Source organism: Amphiprion ocellaris, chromosome 14, assembly GCF_022539595.1.
Source record: "Amphiprion ocellaris isolate individual 3 ecotype Okinawa chromosome 14, ASM2253959v1, whole genome shotgun sequence".
NCBI lineage: Eukaryota > Metazoa > Chordata > Actinopteri > Pomacentridae > Amphiprion > Amphiprion ocellaris.
This window is the reverse complement of record NC_072779.1, coordinates 5510528-5526884: the sequence shown is the minus strand read 5'-3', so window position 1 is coordinate 5526884 and position 16357 is coordinate 5510528. Positions and strand designations below refer to the sequence as shown.

At 37.6% G+C, this 16357-nt stretch overlaps 1 protein-coding gene across 2 annotated transcripts in view; it reads left to right on the top strand.

The window, feature by feature from the left end:
• The window catches only part of acsl6 (acyl-CoA synthetase long chain family member 6), a 43383-nt gene that overhangs the window by 25582 nt on the left and 1444 nt on the right, over positions 1–16357 (top strand). For both annotated transcript variants that reach the window (XM_023262971.3, XM_035944881.2), the window contains exons 8-18: positions 1217–1249; positions 2185–2236; positions 5601–5674; positions 5843–5920; positions 9758–9892; positions 10318–10452; positions 12025–12120; positions 12707–12779; positions 14472–14560; positions 15548–15664; positions 15776–15919. In XM_023262971.3, coding sequence (XP_023118739.1) covers positions 1217–1249; positions 2185–2236; positions 5601–5674; positions 5843–5920; positions 9758–9892; positions 10318–10452; positions 12025–12120; positions 12707–12779; positions 14472–14560; positions 15548–15664; positions 15776–15919 — 1026 coding nt within the window. The remainder of the gene's footprint in view (positions 1–1216; positions 1250–2184; positions 2237–5600; positions 5675–5842; positions 5921–9757; positions 9893–10317; positions 10453–12024; positions 12121–12706; positions 12780–14471; positions 14561–15547; positions 15665–15775; positions 15920–16357) is intronic.

The window sequence follows — 16357 nt, the reverse complement described above, 5'->3', positions numbered from 1 at the left end:
CTGTAAAAATGCCATGTGGTGTTTGGTCATAGAAAATGTTATAGGTTGATTTTAGGTCTGAAAACAGCAAAAAATGTGAACTATGATACCTGTCAACTATGTTACAAAAAGTCCCGCAATTATATATTGACCCAGCTGATGTTGGCAAAAATTGTGGATACTTTATTGCACAGAACTTTCACACCGACCTTGTGGACGACAGACATACTATTATTCAGATTAGCAATTAACCTAAACGTCTGTACTTTGACTGTCAGTGCAGCTGCATTTAACTGGACTGTTCATGCAGTAATGGCTGCCGCGATGATACACTTTTATAGTTTGGTAGGGGTCAAGAGTTTGCACAAATGGAATCTGTAGCTAGACAAAACAATCTGATTTTTAGACATGACCATGGGCGTGCATAAAGGATGAGTAAGATGTTTATCTGCTTCTCTCTGATGCCACAGAATCTAAAAAATGTGCCGCACAACAGACACAAAAATGAAGACGGACAACACTTAATGCAGTTAAATTGACTGCCGTTTGTTGTTTCGCCTTTGTGTAGTAGGCGTGTATTTAGAGTAATTTCACTGCTCTTCCTGATAATGCGTCTTGGCTTAATCCCAAAAAACAGGAATGTGAAATCAGAGAGTTGCTCTTCAAGGGTAATTTAAGTGAAATGCTTTCTTGCTTGCTTTCGTGAAATAAAGACAACGTGTGCAAGTATGCAAAAAGCATTTTGAATTTGCAAAAATCATCAGTTTAGCACAATGAAAACACAAGTAGCAGGACGCCCATACAAACAGGAGAAAAGTAGCTGAGTCTCATTTGCACGTAACTATCATGTTTCTGTAATGATCAACCTCTATGGAAGTCTTTCAACTGTGCCAACATCACAAACAGCTGGCTCGTCTGGTTTACCATGTGCCCGGCATTTAAAAGAAATGAGTTACAGAAAATGATGCTGAGTTTTAAGATGTGTTTACATTGCATAAGTGTTTGGCTTTTGGTTGCCAAGTGATGAGAATTGCAAAGACTCATCTGCAATATGGTGTCCTTGGTATAGAAAATTCACTGATAGACGCACTTTTCAGCAAAACGTTTAGTATTTTATATTACATTTTCAATAGAAAATGGGAAATCATGCTAAAGTTATTTCTGATAATATCATTTTAAAGTGTTTTATGCATGCCAAAGATTACTAGTAATATTTATTTTATGTTGTCTTTTGCAGGCTCTGGGCAGAGAGCACTACAGAAAACCTAAAGTAAGTACAACCAATTTCAAATTCTGCTCTATGTTGGATGTACTGTAAAACAATTTTAACCATGCTAGCAGTGATGGTTCAGCACATCAATCAATTGGCTTGTCAAGATGTTTCAAATGTTATTGGATGAATGGGGCAAATTCTGGGGGTTTGTAACACTCAGAAAATGTGTTTTTACAGCTTCTTTTTTTTTTTCTTTTGGAAAAGAAACTGCAAAAAATGTGCAGTATATGATGAATGCAGAAGTTGTAGTAACACAGTTTTGCTACTTCAACTGAAATCACTGCACAGCTGTTGTTAGGGCCTTGTTGAACACGGTAAACTTCCAAAACAGCAATCATATTTATACCATATGAGCTCTTTCTACAATGTACAGTCAATAGTTCTGCCTCTAAAATCCTCCAAGACTCTTTTAACCAAAATAGTCCATCCATTGAATGATTTTCCAGGATTTGAGTGAAAAGAAAGATGGCAGGTCGCAAACTCCCTTGATAGAAAATAATGTTTTTGGGGTTCACATTGCTGTAGATTGCTGTTTTTTATGATAAATGAAGATGAATTCTTTCTGTTTGGGATAAATACAGATTCGATTGATTGAACAGCACATGCAGCTGAAATTATTTAGAGTCTGTCAAGTGATTTATGTCATAATTAGTAGCTACATATCAGCCCCAACCCTCTGGCTGTTGAGCATTCAAGCATTGACTTGAAATAGTAACTACACTGAATGTATTGTGACGAAAGTGACTTGATGACAGTGTAAATGCTCATTAACACTACACAAACTGCTATTAGTGTGATGACAGAGAAAGGTACTGCACATACAGCTCAACATATACAAACATTCAATTCCGTGCTATTGAGGAAGCTGCAAGAAGTAGAAGTCCATCTCATGACGCGTCCTCTGACCGATGCAATTATTTTTTTCTCCGCAGCCACCAGCACCAGATGACCTGTCCATTGTGTGTTTCACCAGTGGAACCACAGGTAATTGTTGTGCGATTTGCATGAATGTCATGCATGATTTGTGTTCGGTGCTGCAGAGTCACATGCCAGTCATTCTGGGACGCAGGGGATGCGGCCAGCTGCCAGCAATGCTGCCAGTATCTCTGTGATTTTACAGGAAATGGACTGTCATCATTCATATTTTAATATAAATAAAGAAATGACAAGAAATGCTAGGCAAAAAAGCCTAAATTGGATTAAAACCTGCTTCCTAGTGCCCCTAACCCCAACTTTAATATCGTCTCCCTTACTGACATCAATCCAAACTATATTTTATACTTATTTAATACTTATATTGCACTTACATATTTTTCTAGAAGTAAGTTCACTGACTATTGTGGGACTCATAATTGAACTTTGAAAAACAATCTGTTCTCCCTGTAGTTTGAGTATTTACAGGACACCAATCAGTGACAATATTGAAACCACTGACAGGTGAAGTGATTGCTGATTTTATTACAATGCAATGTTCTGCTGGGAAACTTTGGGTACCTGCATTATATGTGGATGTTTCTTTGATCCCCAATGTCAGCCACCTTCCCCAGTAGCACCACACACCACACCGTAAAAACTGCTCAGGAATAGCTCAAGGATGGATGGATGGATGGATAGATGGAGTAATCAGAGAAATTACACTTTATGTTTTTCTTTTTCAACAATCTAAGCTATTGTAACTGCATCATACTGCACAAAATACATTATTGAGTTCTCTCTACTTCTAGCCATGGTTGTGCTGTTTTAATAGAGGTGCAGGACTTTATTGCAGTGCTAAAAGAGCTCACAAAGAGTAAAAATAAATGAACACCAGATTCAGAGGGTTAAACTTAAAGTTTATTGTTTAACAGGAGGATTTGCAGGAGATTCCTAAGAAAGATATTGATAATGAATTAAAGATCAGTCGGAAATACAGTATAGGGTCATTTCTGTGTGGTGAATTTTGATTTAAAGCACACAACAAAAGAATGCCACTTTAAAATTCACATTAGCCACGCTCTAATTGCAGTGATTGACGATGTGTTTATTTGAACACTCCACTTTACGAGGAGAAATGAGGGCAAGAATTTACTGTAAATGAAATTCCTTCTTATCAAGCAGAATGATCTGATAGCGCGGCAGTCATTTACTCTTGCTTCATTACATAAATGTCCACTCTGGATTCCCCAGCGTGTCCTGTCATGTCAGACGGCTGTGTTTTCCTGTCTGCTGCTTTTTCAGGAGCTCATAGCACAGCAGCAACCACTGTGGAAAACGGCAGACGGACAGGGAATAAAAAACAGGTCATGTGAGGACACACAGCCGCAGCTCTTCCCACATTCAGGGTCTGTTGAAAACGCTGCCATCCGCTGGCAGTGATGGAGACATGCAGCAGCCTCTCCAACATGAGGCTTCAAGTTCCTCAACTGGCTCTGTGTTTCTCGAGAATTCCCTCCGTCCTTGTTGCGACATGCATTCAGTCCTGAGCCTCCAAGATTGCTCACAGCTGCAGAGGTCAGATGACATCTCGGAAAGAGGAACGTTTTATTAAAGAAGAGCCGTTGCTTCAGTTCAACCACAGTGTGTAAAAATAGGGGGTTGAGCAGGAATGACAACACTAACAAAAAAAAGTCGTTTTTGTGTGTTATAGGAAATGCCCAACACACAAGAACTCTGATGCAAGGATTTTTTTTTCCTCTGGGGAAAGTGATTTTTTGTGACATATCTTTCCACTGTTCCATCCTAGTTTTCCGCTTGAAGTAACAATGACAACATCTGGAAATTTAAGTATTTTTTGAATTATATGTTTGTAGATTTTGTGGGCAGAATAACTAAAAAAAAGAGAGAACAATATGCTCTAAAGTTAATGGCTAATACATTTAAAATAGTGGTTTCAGATGAAGCTTGGAAAAACAGATAGATGGATAGATGATGGATGGATGGATGGATAGATAGACAGACAGACAGACAGACAGACAGACAGACAGACAGACAGACAGACAGACAGACAGACAGACAGACAGACAGACAGACAGACAGACAGACAGACAGACAGACAGATAGATAAGGGCATTTTTACACTGCATATATGGTGTACCTGAAACTTACTATGTCACACATTTAAAATAGTGGTTGCAGATGAAGATTAGAAAAACAAATACATAAATAAACAAATAAATAAATAAGAGGATTTTGAATAAAAATAAATAATAATAACAGTACTACTACTACTAATAGTAATAGCAGTAATAATAAGGGCATTTTAACACTGCATACACAGTATAACCAAAAGTAATATGTAATATGTTACACTTTTAAAATAGTGGTTGCAGATGAAGATTAGAAAATACTTACATATATACATACATACATACAAACATCTGATAATAATAATATTAATAATAATAGTAATAATAATAGTAATAATAATAATAATAATAATAATAATAATAATAATAATAATAATAATAATAATAATAATAATAATAATAATAATAATAATAATAATAATAATAATAATAATAATAATAATGGCATGATGACCACATATATACAATTCTGGAGATAATTATTAGACCACTGTGACCACCGTTTTCTCTCTTCATTTATTTCTTATTGCCTTCTCTTTTTAAGGTTGTAATGGGCGGCTGTTTTGCTGTTTCCAAACTGACTAGCAATGGTTCTCTTGCTGTATCCCTCTTTGTGAAGCATAAAAAAGATTGTCTTTATATCATTTCACAATTCTCTACTTCTATTCGTTGTTGAGTCGTGATTGAGTTTGGATTATTTACTGACTTTATAGCCTGAGCACAAAATAACAGTGATTTTAAAAACTGTTTTCAGCAATCTAGTGTGAATTTAGAAACTTTTACAGTCTCACATTTTTTAAACAGAAGTAACTGCATTATTGAATTATTCTAAGATTTTCCTCATGTCTTCTAAAAGATGATGTAATCACTGAGCCACTATGATAAAGGTTTAACAAGATGATTCATGTTGAAGGCCTGTCATTTGGACTTCTTAAGAGAAAAAAAACACATTTATATCTAATATACAGACTCATTAATCAGTAGCTTGTGCCACTGCTTTCAGTATTTGGCATCACTTCTGATTTTGATACCTGATACATGCTACACGTGATGTTGTACACTTTTACAGCCAAAAATGCAACAAAAGCTCCTTTGTTAATACAAATCGTTCTTGGGTTTCTACGATAAATACAAATGTAGATGATTTTCTGCTGAGCAAGGTGTGTTTTTCCATATCATTCCTTTGGACTCGCCCTCAATTTACTTTATACTCCTCGGGCAGGTGAGGCGAGTTTCGCTTGTGTGATGTTGCTGCATGTTTTTTTCTCTGTCTGCTTACACAGGAAACCCAAAAGGAGTCATGCTGACCCATGGCAACGTGGTGGCGGATTTCTCAGGCTTCCTCAAAGTAACAGACGTGAGTTGCCCTCTTTTCTCTGGAAGTCTTTCATACCAATCCCCCGCTTTTTGTTTAATGAAGGGATCTGTCTTTATTTTGTTTTCCAACCCCTGCTTATTAAATTGCTGTGTTGTAAGATCATTTTAAAGTCATCTGATTTTCTTTTCCCTCCTCTGTGTCCTGCAGAAAGTCATTTTCCCCAACCAGGATGATTGCCTCATTTCCTTCCTGCCACTGGCTCACATGTTTGAGAGACTGATCGAGGTAAATGGGCTGAACCGAGATATGGGACCACAGGAATGAGATAGTTGTGTGTTTATGAGTTTCAGGATGTGTGCGGGGGCAGAGGAAGGATCTCTGTAGGAGGATTGACACTGAATGTGGGCGTCAATAATGTGGTGTGTGGGTGGGGAAAAGAGTGGGAGTGAAAGCCTTAATCCTCCCATTTCCTTTTGTTCCTGGAGTTTCGTTTTCCAACTCTGAGGACGTCATATATGCATTTTATAGCCAGGGGTGTATGTGTTGCATCTTCTACTAGTTTATTAACCCTCGTGTCGTCTTGCGGGTCAAATTGACCTGTTTTAAAGTTTGAAAATGTGGGGAAAAAATATATTTTCACATTGAAGCTTCTGATGTCCACATTTGCAATATTTTTGGGAAATTTTTGAACATTTTTTGGTGGAAAAAAGTAATGCTAAAAAAAATGTTTCTTAAGAACATTCACAAAAAAATCAACCAAAATCCAGCGAAATTCGCTGGATTTTGGTTGATTTTTTTTTTTAATGTTCTGAAAGAAAATATTAGAAATTTTACTGATACATATGTAATCACTTTAGGTATTTTGGGGGGGGTTTTGGAAGATTTTTACTAATTAAAAAAAAAATATTTACAAGAATTTTCTCGCCAAATTTGGGGGGATTTTTTTTTTTTAAATAAAACTTTTAAGGGAAACTTTTAAGGAATTATTGGAATTTTCTTCCTAAAGGTTTTGCAAATTTTCAAAAATTTTGGAATTTTTTTTGCTGAATTTTTGGATTTTTTTCAGGCAAGGAAACAATATTATAAATGAAGATAACAGGAGGGTTGAAGCAGACACACACACACAGCATACAGATAAGACCATCTAATCTGAGATTTACAAGAAACCTCTTCATATAAACAGTAATCAAGTTAAAGCAGACACTACATTTACATGCACTGCAGAATCCATTCACTCCCAAACCTAAATTATGCCTCTTTTGCTGTCCCTGCTCTCATATTTATCTATTAGAGCAACTGCAGCCTGAAGAGTTAAGTTTTTTGAAAAGCAAACTTCGTGTTTTCGCTGTGAAAGAGTCTGCTGTTCGGCTGAGGGAAAAATGTTCAGTTTCACTTTTAGTCACTTTGGATCCAGCTATCACAGTTACTGTAAGAGAAACACCTCCATGAATTTCCACCCATCATGCCACATGGATATTTTCTCTGTCTTGAGGGTTCAGAAACCCAGTGAAGCATTTAAGTACACATGGAATCAGGAATATCTAGTAGAAATAAAGCAGTGTTTTTCTTGATCTTTTACCACTTTACAAAATAAAGTGCATATGCATATTGCATCGCTGCAGAAAGCCAGCAGTCACCTGGTTGTGTAGTCATAAAGGAGGTTCATATTCAGTCACTAAAACCACAATCTTTACCGCTCCGATCCAAACCCTATATGACAGAGGGCAAACAATATGTCCCCATGTCTTGGTGAGGACAGTTGTTCGTCTGACAAACACACGTGTGCGGTGAAATCCACGTCAAACGAAGCATCAGCAAAGATTGCATTAGACATCAGTCACATAAATCTGCAAAATAAACATCAGCACTGCCGTCAACGTCACATACGGTGCAGCTATTGTGGCAAATCTTCGCTTGCTTGTGGTTCTGCACAACCATTGAGGTAGTTTCATGCCAGCGGTTACAATCCAAAGACAAACTGGCAGTATGTAGTTACTTACTGTGTATTTGCTGAAGCCAAAGCCACTTCTGGGTTTATGCTTTGGCAGCTTTTCTCCCCTGACAGACATAAAACCAGACATCAAGTACTATACAGCTGAAAGTTATGTTGAGTTTGCATTCTTTTTTTGTGTGTTTTGTTTGTCTACATAACTGACCTTAAGCCCTGCTGAAACTTTTAAATGCTCTGTAAAGTCTATGTAGCATTATTAGAATAAGTGGATGACCAAGTCTATACAAATAATTTCCTCTGGGATAAATAAATGAATAAAGTAGATCTTGTCTTAAGTAGATCTTATCTTATTTGTGTGCCTCACATCTCTGTGGTCAAACGAGTCGCATCAGGTTGAACCAACTTTTGTTTGCATGTAGTGCGCATTAGATTCAGACACAGGAAACCACCTGAGTTCCCTAACAAGCAGCACATCAGATCACGCAACAGAACCAGATTCGGCAGTCCCACACAAACACGCCAGTCTAAATTTGATGCCTGTGCTGTCTCAATCAAAAGATGAAAGTAAGGATGAGCGTTGAAACAGAAGAAGGCCATATGTGGGGCAGTTCCTCATAACTACCTGACAACAGAATATGTGTGCAGAGTTAATCCTCAGACAGGGGGAGTGACACAATCTGCCAATGATCTGCAAAAGGGGTGTGTGGTATTTGTGTGCGTGTGAAAATTACTTTTAAGGTCAGGCGAGCTGAGCTTAAAGTAATTCTCACTTAAAACAGATTTCTGCCATCTTATCGCCTTGATGCAGCAAAATTTGCAAGCTGCACATCAGCACATTGCTTTTCTGATTTGTTGGTTGTTGCTTTTCTGAGTCATAGTTGTTAAAATGTTACTAGCAGCACCGCCTTTGTTTCTTCCTTTTGGTGCAGGATGCAGAGTTTGTGAGGAATAGTGACAGTTTGAGGTTTCACAGATCATTAGTAAATCCTGTCTGAGTAATGACTCACTTCCTCTACTGCTGGCTTGAGTAAGAGATGCCTAAATGAATATCACACAGAGAAATCATGCCTCAACATATGCACTAGGGTGCCTTGTTGAAAATAAAGAAAATTTCCACCACCTCTCCTTAACTGGCCTAAACATTTTGGTGTAGAATAACATCAAAGTCATTTTAAGGCAGGAAGGGATTATTTTTACTTTGATAGACAGAGATGAATTGTTAGGGCCTAAATCAATGACAAAAGAGGATCTTTAAAGTGTTTCACTTGAGTGTTTCCATTTTACATGAGATTAATCTTCTATTGATGAGAAATAAATGGTAAGAAATCAGTGTAGCATAACTTTGCTTTGTCCTGTTTCCTTGCCGTTAATGATGGGGTGACCCCTTGGAGTTATGTTATGAACTACTAGAGCTGACCTCATTACAAGCTGGGGAATACTGAGCGAGTTTTTGCAGAACAGCTACTTTTATTTTGATTCTTTAAGCACATTCACCTGAAAACATTTGTATCTTTACTCATATAGGATTTTATACTAGAAAGTTTTTAAATGTTGTGGTGCTGAAGCAATATACATTTTCCACACTAGAGCCATTATTTTCAGTTAACTCTAATAAAAAAAAAAAAATGCTTTTAGATCTTAGAGTGTAAATTCAGACACGGTCAGGCAACTTAAAAACAAAAAACTACCAAAAAAACCCCACCATCCAAAACACCACAATTTAAAAACACCACTGAGACATTGCATGCAAACTGACAGGTTCTTCTTTTTGCCACATGACTTCAGACTAGTGTGGGAATGAGAACCTTTGAGCCACAGTATGATGACAGATGCATAGACTGGTATGTCACATGGTATGGTTTTCAGAATACACCCACTAATACTGTGCAAATTTGCTGAGTTTCTCATTAAAGCCCCTTAGACGGTTGTTTTGAAACATGAAATTCAAGTGAAGTTTACTTTCAATAATTTTCATAATTTCTTGTTATACTATGACTTGATTTTTTCTGACTTCCACATCTAAATGTTATCAAGTATTTATACCCATTCCTTTATTAGGCTTATATCTAAAAACTTCTCTTACAGCACTGAGGTTTTTTTCTGCAAAGATACCAGATACTGTAGCTTTAACAGTGGTAAGCTCACTATTTGTGTTCTATGTGTCTCTGCAGTCTGTGGTGTACTGCCATGGAGGACGGATCGGGTTCTATCAGGGCGACATCCGTCTCCTCCCAGACGACATGAAGGCCCTGCGGCCGACCATTTTCCCCGTGGTGCCTCGACTGCTCAACCGCATGTACGACAAGGTGAGATGAACAAATACACAGAAGGCTTTCAAAGAAGCCGTGGTTTGTTAGTGCCACTGGAGATGAAGCAGTTAAGCTTCTTCTAATGACTGTGGGTTTCTTCAGAAAAACAGAACACCGGTGTGTTCGAGAAACAGACTCTTAATCTGACGCAGGTGGAAAAATAAATGTAATTGTTTTCTTTTAGTTATGCAAAGATCTTTTTCAGTGATGTAGCTGTGGTTTAAGTAAAGTCCAGTTTCTTCTGAAAAGCAGTTTATGTCAATAAAACCTCATGATGATAAGAGAGAGGAGATTCTTGTGCCTCCTTCCTGAGAATTCAGAGCAATTTACTTAAATAAATTCACATGTTTTTAACAACTGGATTGAATCAGGACTGTCTCCAGTTAAAAATAACAACTGTTCTGCATTTGTCTCCTCTGCAGATCTTCAGCCAGGCCAACAGCCCATTGAAGCGTTGGCTGCTCAACTTTGCTGCCAAGAGAAAAGGTGCTGAGGTCAGCAGCGGGATCATTCGCAGTGACAGCATCTGGGACAAAATCTTCTTCAGTAAGATTCAGGTAAGCAGGGTTTCCCTAAATCCCTAAGCAGAATGCACAGCGTCTGTCACACGTGCCATGTGTTAGGACAGCTGTTGTTATCCTACAGCAACAACAACACAGCAGCATACACACTCCTGGATACTCAGTGTGTTTGGAAATATATCTGAGGTCTACCTTTAATACCACCACACTTAGTTGGATTAATTCCTGTGCGTTTATAAATCAAGATTCTGAAATATTCTGAAACATAAAAGATAAAGGAAATGACACATTGCAAGCCTGCAGCCATTCTTTAAGAGCTGTCAGCATAAATAAGCAGGTGTAAAAAATAAATAGCTATACTTGTCTACATGCACCCATTAGAGCAGGGGTGTCAAACTCATTTTAGTTCAGGGGCCACATTCAGCCCAATTTGATCTCAAGTGGGCCGGACCAGTTAAATCACAACATAATAACCTATAAATAACAACAACTACAACATTTCATTTGTTTTAGTGCAAAAAAGTACATTCTGAAAATGCTGACATTTAAGGAATTATCTTTTTACAAAAGATTATCAACAACCTGAAATTTCTTGAGAAGAATAAATTCAGTTTTAGCAACATTATGCCTCAGTTTGTCATTTAAACATTACAACTTCCAGATCACAGAGTGTCTACAAATGAACAAAACATTTTGTCACGGGTATCTGGAACTGAGTGATGTAGTATTTTATTTTATGATCAAAACGACAAAAGTCAGACTAAAAGAAGACAAAAAGCAACAAAAACTAGACAAAATATTACAAAAATGAGATTCAAAATGACAAAAATGAGACACAAAATGACAAAAGCGAGAAACAAAATGACAAAAAAAGTGAGAAAAGCAACATGAAACAAAACAAAAAAAGAGAAATAATTAGACAAAAAAAGTTAGAAAGCGCCAAAAAATGGAAACACAAAATGACAAATATAAGACAAAAAACACAAGCAAGACAAAAAGGACACACAAAACAACAAAACGAGAAACAAAGCGACGAAAACATGAGACAAATGACAAAAGTCACACAAAAAAACAACAAAAACAAGAAAAATAGCCTATTACAAAAATGAGACACTCAATGACAAAAGAACAATGAGCAATCTAGTATTTGACTTCATGATCAAAGCAACTTGTCATGGTCTAGAAAATATTTTAAATTTATAGTTTTACAAATTTACAGAGTTACAGTTAATGTCTTCTCTGTCATTTTTACACTTTGTAAAGTCGTCCCACGGGCCAGATTGGACCCTCTGGTGGACCGCTTTTCGCCCACGGGCCACATGTTTGACACCCCTGCATTGGAGTGTCTTAAGTATTTCTCTACAACATGAAATATTCACATTGAAAAAGGTTTTCTTTATTTGGCATTTATGAAGAGTTTTACAGTTAGTCTGTTTCATCAGGACTGTCTGGGTGTGGGTTGTTTAGATTTCACTCACAGTAACGAAGCAAAGCCACCAACTACCATCAAAATCTGATTACTAAATCCTGAAACTTTCTTTGGTTTCTTACTTTCATACAGAAAATAATGACCCCTCTGTGTTAATCGTGTGTTTCCACCTTGTACAGGCCAGTCTGGGAGGAAGGCTGAGGATGATTATAACAGGAGCGGCTCCTACCTCACCCACCGTCCTGGGATTCCTCAGAGCAGCTCTGGGATGCCAGGTCAGACCCACAGACACATGCTTTTTTACTTCTAGGAGCCTTATTAACTAATACATTATCTAAGCTGATGTCTACCTATCACAGCCATCAAATGACGATAGAAATAAGCTTGTAGTGGTGAACCTGCAGAGATTTATCCCCTCAATCTGCAGCTCCGTTTAGCTTTATGAACTGTATAGTGAGTTTTGGCTGCCTGTTTAGCTGTCCATCCTGCAATTTAACTGTTTGGATTCGCTCTCACTGCTGTCTTTGTGCCATTCTCCATTGCATAAAAGCTTGAAAAGTCATTGCACACTACCTCCTCAGCACCGACAGCAGATGATTAAAGACCAGCTGGTGAACATAGCAGAGCATTAAGCAGCTAAAAAGAAAGAAAGATATTTCCCTCAGGAGTGCATTGAAACCAAAAATAGGTTGAAAAAATGTAGGGGTCAGATAAAATTACCACAGTTTCAGGGTTTGAAATTGGAATTCATCTTAGCGAAGATTCATACAAACTATGTACCACCAGAATACAACATAAACAGATACATGGGATAGTAAACTATGCATTGATACTCTTTTTCTGGACCTCGTCTATGTGTAGGTGTACGAGGCATATGGCCAGACAGAGTGCACAGCTGGCTGCACCTTCACCACACCTGGAGACTGGACCCCAGGTGAGTGTTTATGCAACAGGCCTAGAAAACCCCGGCTGGAGTCACTGCACTCATTTACTTGACTGTAGCCTCAATTCAAAGGTCTAAAAGTGATGAAATGAGTCATAATCTTAAGGATGAACAACTCTCAGGCTTGAAGAGTGTTTAACCGAGGTCAGTGTGTTAATACACCTGATAAGTTACTTTTTTCCCTCTGCACTGTGTTACCAGACGCCCTATCTTTCAAAGCCAAACGCTCACAACTAGGACAGGCTGCTGCAGTGCTGGGGTCAATGCCACTCATATGATGATGTAACGACTCAGACACTCAAGCTGTGTCTGCTCTCCTCCAAGTGAATCATTTATGGATTCAGTCCAGTGGGGAAAAAAATAGCATGGGGTGAGAGCGAGGGAAAGGCTGTTGTTCCAGTAGCTTCAGGGAGAAAAAGGGAGAGGCAGAGAAGACGGAGCTGTTGGGCCACATTATTAACAGACATAATGCCAGACTAGGTAATTTCCAACATCAACAAGCAGATATAAACAAAGGGTAGCTGTCAAAAATGCCTTTATTTACTCTCTCGGTGTGTTGCATTCTTGTATTACACAATCTCACGTTGAAGTAATTTCCCACGTGATCTCTATGCAGTTGTGTTAGTTATTACAGACATTTAAAACAAAAGAAGCAAAGTATTTTATGCAGGAAGTTGTATCAGTGGAAGGAATGTTGTTGGACCAATTTGGCATCGTGACACTTGTACAAATATGGTGCCTTCTTCCTTCCAGTGACAGCTGATTGCACAACATACCCGATGGAAAAAGAAAAACAGTTCCACATTTTTGGCCCATAATCAAATGCACATTAGAGTCTGGTGGTGAATCAGGAATCTTGAAATTCAGCATTTTGTACGCGACTAAATGTATGGACTGTTCATGCAGCATGAAACATCTGTCATGTTGCTTTAGAAGAGGAGTTTAATCTGTATAAAAATCATCTAATGCAGAACTTACTGACATTTGAGTTTAGATAACATTGCTGAAAGAGGGCTTTTCCAACTGACTCTGGACATAATAATGTGCATAATAATGTAGCTTTCTTTAAATTGGAATTCCTTGGCATTACTTGTTTTTTCTTAAATTACTGAGCAACAGTACAGTCTTACACTGTACCCTTCACACTTACTGAGTGAGTAACAATGACTCACTTTAAAACATTTTCTGGAAAGTAGAGGCTCTGCTTTTATGTCAGTACTTTTTGAGACTGAGGATGAATGAAGCAAACACATGACACATATCGTATATCACGCCATGTCATGAGAAACCACATGGTATCAGACAAATGTATGTGATGAGTGTCTGAATCGGGAGAGGGTCAGTAATTACAAAGAACTATGAGAAAATGCTCACTCAGTGGAATCAAAATATAGTCTAGCATCACCCCCTGCTGCTCACTTCTGATATTTCATGACACATCTATGAGTCTATGATAAAATATGATGATTCATTTTATTTTAAATTTAACAGACATTAAGTTTGATTGGACTTTGGCTGTGTGCAAATGCAAACTGTCCCTCCTCCTCACATATTAGCTGAATATGTAAGTAAAAAGTTGTTTGGTTTTAGTGGAGGAAGCAATGGATTGTTGAAATTGTGAAAAAAAATAATGAAAAAGTGAGTTGTTGAGTTTCTAATGTCTTTTCTTGTACTGATTATTAGGTCACGTTGGGGCTCCGCTGCCATGTAACCTCATCAAACTGGTGGATGTTCCTGAGAAGAACTACTTTGCTTCAAAGGGAGAGGGAGAGGTAAGCACTTAGATTTCAAAACAAAGAAATATATGTACTATAAAAGTACGTATGCATGAGTATGTGGGTCAATATGTAATTGTGGGACTTTTTGTAACATAGTTGACAAGTGTCATAGTGGATGTTTTTTGCTGTTTTCAGGCTTAAAATCAGCATGGCTGCCTATAACCAGACACCACATGGTATTTTTACAGAAAGATTCTTCTAAATATTATATATATAACGGAGTAAAATTGAAATTGAAAGTTATTTATAAAGATATTGTAGTAAACCTGTTGACATGCCATAAATCCACACTTGACTCACACACTACTTTATATTAAATAACTCAGAAAGCCTTGGAGTCTGGCCAGTCTTTTCTTCAGGAGGAAATGACATCATGCGGAGCAGGTCATGTGATCTGGAATTAACACACTTCCTTGAGAGGTGTTTTTGTAATGGGTAACTTAGTTGAAAGTGATTTCTTGGACTCAGACACAATTTGTTGTTTTCCATATAAAATTTGATATATTGCCAAAAAAGAAGGTGGTTGTTATTAAATTGGGACGGTTATTTAGTTGACATTTTAGTGATATTCAGTCATTTCTTATTAATAAGTGATTGTTTCCATAATAAATAATTATGGAATTTGTAAAGACATGATCATAATGAACATAAAAACATTACTTTTTTTTTTATTTTAATAAAAATGTATGCAAGATATATCCCATGGACTTCAAAAGTCCCTCAATTATATATTGACGTGTGTTTTCATGAAGCATTGAAAGTGTTGCAACCCTGCTATGACTTAAATTTCTTACAATGCCAGGTAAAAAGAAGGCCAAATATTAGGCAACATTTGACAATATTGCTAGCACATCTACACAGCAGAAATGGGAGAGATGTGGTGTGTATAAGATAGAGTGTATTACCTTTGTTAGTGTTTCCACAGGATAGAAATTGCTTATACTTTACCTCTAACCTCTGCTTCTCTAAACTGTCTTCCAGGTTTGTGTGAAGGGACCAAACGTGTTTAAGGGCTACCTTAAAGACCCGGAGAGAACAGCAGAGACGCTGGATGCAGACAGCTGGCTGCACACCGGAGACATCGGCAAATGGTTACCTGTGAGTACATACATTACATTACAGCATTCGCTTTTATCGATACTTTGTGCTCACATGGGAACTTTTCATGCTGTTTCTTTCTTCCTGTCATCATTGCTTCTTCTTCTGTAGAACGGCACACTGAAGATCATTGACAGGAAAAAGCACATCTTCAAGCTGGCACAGGGTGAATACATCTCCCCCGAGAAGATCGAGAACATCTACATTAGGAGTGAACCTGTGGCGCAGCTCTATGTTCATGGAGATAGTCTGCAGGTGAGGGCACTAACATCACACACAGAGCATCTTAAAGTACTTTACTTGAGTGTTTCCATATTATACGACTACACTTTCATCTTCTATTGATGATAAATCAGTGTAGCATCACTTTGCTTTGTCTTCTTTCCTCCCCGTTAATGCTAGGGTTATGTTATGAACCACTAGAGCTGACCAATTACTAAAAGCTGGGAAATGCCAAACTGAAACTACCAAACTGTAGGTAAAACTAGCTCCACCAAGAGCAGCTGTGACTATAAAATGTTGTTTCTGCACTGATGCATGAATCTAATCATGTTGTATACAATAAGTTGTTTACAGGTGTTGCTCTTCTACAGAACAACTACTTTTTCTTTGATTCTTTAAGCACATTTACTTAATTACCTAACATTTGTATTTTTGCTCATATAGGATTGTGTACTGTGCACTTCACACTTT